The sequence below is a fragment of the Ochotona princeps genome, chromosome 8 (assembly GCF_030435755.1).
Source record: "Ochotona princeps isolate mOchPri1 chromosome 8, mOchPri1.hap1, whole genome shotgun sequence".
In the NCBI taxonomy this organism is placed as follows: domain Eukaryota; kingdom Metazoa; phylum Chordata; class Mammalia; order Lagomorpha; family Ochotonidae; genus Ochotona; species Ochotona princeps.
In genome coordinates, this window is record NC_080839.1 from 11,680,980 (window position 1) to 11,687,280 (window position 6,301).

The window sequence follows — 6,301 nt, forward strand, 5'->3', positions numbered from 1 at the left end:
GGACAGCATCTGAGGCCCTGCTGGGCCCTGGGTACACGTGGCTGCATGGCTTTGGAAGCAGGTTTAGGAATTTGGCTGTTGGTGGCCCGAGGCAGGCTGCTGTGAGTGTCACGGTTATTCTTACCTCCTGGGACCTGGGCCAGATTGCAGCCTCACTTCCCTGTAAGGGGCGTGCTCCATGTTTGGAGCATCTGGTGGGGAGCACTGTGGCTATGGGAGGGGCGGCCATGCAAGACACCTTCAGGGGCTGAGGGCCACTGGCAGGCCAGGCCCCACTCCAGGTGGCACCACCCCGGAAGTCACAGCCTGTCAGCATGGGGGGCAGGAGAGGGTGAGGAGCAGCCCTGAAACTGGGCATTGGGCAACCGCATAGAGCTGGTGGTATGGATGCTACAGGGATTCCAGAGGCAAGAGGGCAACCTGGGCGACTTCCACAGGCCCCAGGCTGGCTTGTACCAAAGCGACTGGGCCGGGTCTTTGAAATTTCCCAGGCAGCCAGGTCCCCAACAGCGCGGAGGGCAATGAGAACCAACGTCCCCCTTGAGTATTGGCTTGTGATGCACTGGCTCAGTACGGGGAGGGGCTGTGTGAGGCGGCTCAGCGGGCTGCCTTCCCAGGCTGGTATTTTGGTTGGTGTGACAGAACCTCAGAGTCATCTGCCCTCCCTTGCCCTGACTCACCCCCGCAAGGGAGCTGTACTATAAAGAGGGGAGCAGCCCGCCAGACTGTGGCGGGGGCGCGTTGAACAGGGGGACCATGGACTTCATCAGCATTCAGCAGTTGGTAAGGACCTGGGGCATGGGCAGGTTCCCAGCCCCCTTGGCAGTTGGGGGAAGGCAGCCACTGTCTGGGGTCAAGGCCTAGGAGCCAGGCAGGCACTCCTGTGTAGCCTCTGCCTGGTTCTCCTGTGAGCTGCCGAGGGGCAGGAGACAGGAACAAAGATGGGGGGGGGTGATGGCCATGTGAGTCCTGCCCTGGACTGTGATGGGGAAAGGGAGTGTTCAGGCTCCCTGCAGAGTGGGGGGCTGGCTGTGGCACTCACTTTCCAAGCACCGGGCTTGGTTTTGGTAGCACAGAGTTCACCATGTCCACAAGTCCCCTAGGGAGCCAGTCGCACTGGCCTGTGCTGGAAGCTCCTAGGGAGCCTGGGGTCTGGGCTGCGGGGGGATATTGGTGTTACTTTCAAAGGGAAGATGGTTCTGCATGGCTGGGAGCACCAGCACCATTGACCTGTATTCCCAGCGTGGTCCCTCCCACAACCTGCCCAGTCCCAGTGGCAGGGGAAGGGCATCTGCAGAGACCAGTAACACACAGTCCCTGCAACCCCTGAGGGGTAAATCCAAGTTGGAGCCCACTCCCCTGTATTTTCCCACCACCCCAGAGCTGGCCTTTCCCCAGTGGTGGGCATCTCTGTGGCTGTGAGCTTGTCCCAGGAGGCAATGTGACATATGATCTGGTCAGAATCTAAGGGCAGCAGTCTGGGGCAGGGTGCGGGGTGGTGGTGAGCTAAGCTGTCACCTGGCTTTAAGCAACCTGTGTACTGGCCAGCGGTATAAATAGATGTGGTCTCAGCCTCCCCCGAGAGCCTGCTGATAGGAGCAGGACAGCCAGCGGTCAGTCATCACCCTGCAGGAGGCGCCGGCCAGCCAGCAGCCTCTGAAACCCAGCACCCTCACACTGCAGCCATCAGCAGCCCCACTTACCCACCCCCCACCGCGGCACCTTGTTTCGTAAGGCGGGGTGGGAGGAGCCTTTCACTTCCCTGCTTCTTCATTACCTGTCCCTCCTACAGGTAAGTGGAGAAGGAGTTGGAAGGAAAGAATTGGGCTTCGGTCATGGAGCTCCTGACCCTGGAGGTGGGCCTAATGACTGGAGACTGGGACCCCATGAGGCTGTGGCCCGGGAGAAGCTGAAATCAGAAGAGGAGAAGAAGAAGAAAGTGAGCTTGGAGCTGGGTGGGAGTGACGGCCCTGAGGGCTCGGGCCCAGGCAGCCTGAGCCACAGTGTGTAGCGCATCTGTGGGGTAGGGGGTGGAAGGGGTAGACCACAGGTGAGGATCAGAGCAACCAAGAGCCTGCTCTGCCCCACCCCGTTGCTCACGTCTGGCATGTGCTTTCCTGTGCACCTCCTGCCCTAGCTGGAAAGATTTAACAGCTCCAGGCTGAATCTGGAGACTCTGGCGGACTTGGAGAACTTGGTTCAAAGACGGAGAGAAAAGCGACTGAAACTGAAGCAGAGAGTCCCCCCCAGAAAACCTGAGGCCCAGGTTAAGGTGAGCAGGGGCAGGGGGAGCATACAGGGGTGGGGTAAGGTGAGCACGGGCGGGGCCAGGGGAGCCATGCCCAGAGCCTGCCTTAAGCAGGGCTGGGACCTGGGGAGCAAGGGAAATCACCCTGTGCCGTGCCCTCAGAGGCTGCTTGGGCATAGCACTCCCAAGGCAGTCTCCTTTTGTGGGCTCTCCAGCTCCATTTGTGCCCCCTCTGCTGTGGTTGCTGGTGCCACAGTCTGAGGGCCACTGTCCCAGGGCCTGTGGTGTCTGTCCTAAGGAATCCTTTATCTGAGGCTGGCTTGGTGCTCACTGTGATGACAAGGACACCCTGATGGAGTGTAGCGAAGGGACCTCAAATGCTGACTGAGGATACCATGTGCCAGTGTCCTGGGCAGGACTGAAAAATGAGCTTGCACCAGCCAGTAGTGGGCTGGTCCTCTGTTGCTTGATCACAGAGTGCCCACAGCTGGAGTGTGACTTGGCTTTGTCCTTCAACTGGTGCAGCAGCCACCACCGCCGCAGACCCCACTGGAGCCTGTGGATCTGGACAGGTTCCTGAAGGCAGCTGCCGAGAACCAGGAGACCCTGATTGACAAATACCTGACGGATGGCGGGAACCCCAACGCCCATGACAAGGTAGTGGTGGGGGTCAGTGGGCTTGTGGCACCTGCAGCTGCAGGAATGCTGTTCCTAGGGATGGGATCAGGTGTTGTGTTTCCTCTGCCTTATTTCCCACATCTGCTCCCAGCTCCACCGCACGGCCTTACACTGGGCCTGTCTGAAGGGTCACAGGCAGCTGGTGAGTAAGCTGCTGGCTGCAGGAACTGCTGTGGATGCGCGGGACTTGGTGAGAGCCGGGAAGGCTCCTCCCTGTGGCAGATGCCCCGCCTCACCTGCCCGTAGGTCAGCGTGCTTAGTGGCTTCTTTCTGTTTTGTAGCTGGACAGGACCCCTGTGTTCTGGGCCTGCCGTGGAGGACACCTGGACATCCTCAAAGAGCTGCTTAACCAGGGGGCTCAGATCAATGCCCGGGACAAGGTAAGGGGGCGGCATTGACTCTCAGTAACCTATTGGGAGAAGCAGGTGCTACTGGTGAAGCAAAAGCATAGCCCTTTTGGGAGGAGGCCCCTGCTGACCTCACTGGACCCCACAGATCTGGAGCACCCCCCTCCATGTGGCCGTGCGCACAGGGCATTCAGATTGCCTGGAGCACCTCATAGAGTGTGGAGCCCGGCTCGACGCACAGGACAAGGTAGGCACTCTGTGCAGGTGGGGGCAGCTTCCCCCCAGGGCATGGTAATAGAGAGGCGTGCACCAGACCAGAAGTGCTGTCCAGTCAGCGTGATTTCTCCCTCCTTCTGCAGGAAGGGGACACAGCACTCCACGAGGCTGTGCGGCATGGCCACTACAAAGCTATGAAGCTACTGTTGCTCTACGGAGCCAAGCTGAGCATGCAGAACGCAGTGAGTACAGCCTGCAGCACACTGAGCCAGGTGGCTAGTGGAGCTCCTGAGGGAAAGGGCTGACCCCACGTCTTTGTCCCCAGGCTTTCCTGACTCCTGTGCAGCTGGCACGAGATTGGCAGCGGAGCATTCAGGAAGCGCTGCAGGCCCACGTGGGGCACACCCGCACCCGGTGCTGACCACGATGACAGACCTGTAGGGTCCCTCGACACCATTCCATCCCTTCCACATCCCGCTGTAGTTCCTGCCCCTGTCCCAAGTCCCCTGGTGAGGCTGTGCTTCCTTAGGAAGCCCCACTAGGGCTGAGGAGCAGCTCTGAGCCCTACAGGTGAAGGACAGACCTCCCTGGCTTTGGGTGCTGGAGCTGGAGTTGAGACCGGCTGTAGCAGAGGACTGGAAGGTGGCAAAATGGGGCCATAGAGGGTAAGGGGAGTGCAGTGGCAGCGGCTCTGGGTTGGGTGCTTGGCATCCTCAGTGTCCGCCAACATGCAGGCCAGGTTTGCCGCAGCCCATTGGCCAATGGTAATAGCTGCTATCCAGGAAGCAATGGATGACTCATGCAGGCTTCACAGGTGTCAGGCAGTGTAAGCTGGCCAGCATCAGTGGACATGCTTTCTCCAGGCAGCTCCAGCCTAGCAGCAGCAGCCCTGGTCAGGTCTGGAGTGGCTCTGGAACTTAGTCTTGGGGCCTCTGAAGTTGGGTTGTGGTTTTCTGCAGGATCTTCTCAATGAGTTTGCCCCCAGAAGGCCAGGACCCATCAGGCTGCCTCAGGAGTCCTAGACTAAGCAGCCAAAGCTGAGATTCTGGGGAAAGCTTCACCCACTGACTACAAGCCTCAGTACAGATGCCTCCTGCACTGTTGGGGTGGAGATGAAGGGCCTTGGTGCTGGGGATTGCTTGTGGCCCACTCAATTTGTGGGGCAGTGGCCCGTAACCCTGGTTTCCTTCAGTCTTTTCACCCACCCCACCCCTGTACTGGAGCTTGAGTGCCAGCCTGCAGCCTGCTATTGCAAGCCATCCCCATCCCACCCTGGAGGTCAGAGCTCTGGTCCCACCTGCTGACTGTGGTGTCATGAGGACCTCTTCCCCCACAGGGTCTGTCATCTTTATCTTCCACTGTCCTTTTTATGTCAGAGCTCACTGGTGCAGACTACTAACTGGTCAGGCTGGGTCCTTAAGTGCCAGGAAGTGAATCCTACAAAGCTCTGTTCTCATCTGAGACCACAGGCTGAGGGAAGGGCTAGCAGATGAAGGCTCAACCACCCTCACGTGGTCCTGACTTATATGAAGCGGTTGGGTTGATATCCCTTCTGCTGCAATTCTTTTATTGTGATGTTCTTGGGCTGGGAAGGCCACCAGCAAGGCTGTGCTGTTGCTGTGTGGAACAGCTCAGCAGTGCCCTGCAGCAGGAGCCACACCCCTTCCCTTGGGCAGCTCACACCCATGCTGACAGAGCCAGTGTGCAGACACTGGTGCTATGACCGAAACAGACAAGACCATAGACGAGTCCTCATCTGGAAAGTGAGGATATTTACAGACACAATACACACCTTTTTATACACATCAGTGCCTTCAGTTCATTAAATCTGTTAATTAACAATACAGTCTACCTGTCTTCTCTAGGCTGAAAGGAGCCTTACTGTCCTCAGCACCAGAAATCAAGTCTTAACCATGCTGGTCTGACAAGAGAAGCCACCAGGTGTGGGGTGGCAGAAGGGTCCCAGCACTGGGCTCCTATGCTCAGGGTGCCTCTGGGCACTGATAGACAAATGCACAGAGAGCTGGTCCTCAGCCTCAGCTACTCAACAATCACCAGGGTCTCATGTCCAGAATAAGTCAGAAATCCTCAAGATGAGTATAGCCTTGTTTGTGTACATAAGAAATTGTAAAGGATCTACCAAAAAATATATACACCCAGCTAGGATAAGGGAACCAGTAAGATCTCAGGACACAAAAAGGCTCTTTCTAGCGACCAGCAAGGATCACAGGGACTAACTAAGACAGTACCACTTATAGTTACCTCAAGAAGGAAACAGCTAGGCTTAAAACAAAAGGAACAGTAGGCTAAAACCTGTAAAATCCCAAGATTTCAAGAAATGGAGAGGTATACCATGTTCATGGACAGTCCTCAGTTTCCCCCTGCCCAACCTGATAAATATAGGTTTTAGCAGTTCTCATCAGAATACCAGTGAGAGTTCTATAATTGTGGACAATGTTATATTTAAATTCATTTTAAAAAATGTATAACAACTCTGAAAAAGAAAGTTGAAAGAGCTATTAGTTTTAAGACTAAGACCAAAGGATCAGCAGACAACCCAAAAAAGGTCCACCCAGACAAGCCCAGCTGACCTTGACCAATGTGCAAGAGCAATGGGAGAAAAGACTGGCTTTTCAACAAACGGTGCCAAAGCAGTTAGACACCTATAGGCTGTGAGGAAAAGAAAAGCAAAACGAAACAAACAAAAAAATGGGCAAAATTAACTCAAAATGGACCACAAACTTAACTGTTAACACATAAAACTTTCAGGGGAAAAAAAACACACAATCTTCAGGACCCAAGACAGTAGAGT

At 56.1% G+C, this 6,301-nt stretch overlaps 1 protein-coding gene across 2 annotated transcripts; it reads left to right on the top strand.

Annotated features, from left to right (window-relative positions):
- The first annotated feature begins 556 nt into the window (after positions 1 to 556).
- Positions 557 to 5,060, top strand: ANKRD23 (ankyrin repeat domain 23). Of its 2 annotated transcripts, none has more exons than XM_058667579.1 (9): positions 557 to 783; positions 1,793 to 1,939; positions 2,138 to 2,272; positions 2,774 to 2,905; positions 3,018 to 3,068; positions 3,208 to 3,306; positions 3,422 to 3,520; positions 3,633 to 3,731; positions 3,815 to 5,060. In XM_058667579.1, exons 1-9 carry the CDS (start codon positions 757 to 759, stop codon positions 3,908 to 3,910), a joined length of 885 nt encoding a protein of 294 aa, XP_058523562.1. In that variant the 5' UTR covers positions 557 to 756; the 3' UTR covers positions 3,911 to 5,060. The 2 variants fall into 2 exon arrangements, with proteins under 2 accessions (XP_058523562.1, XP_058523561.1); XM_058667578.1 differs by having other exon boundaries at positions 559 to 783; positions 3,018 to 3,116.
- The last annotated feature ends 1,241 nt before the right edge of the window (positions 5,061 to 6,301 follow it).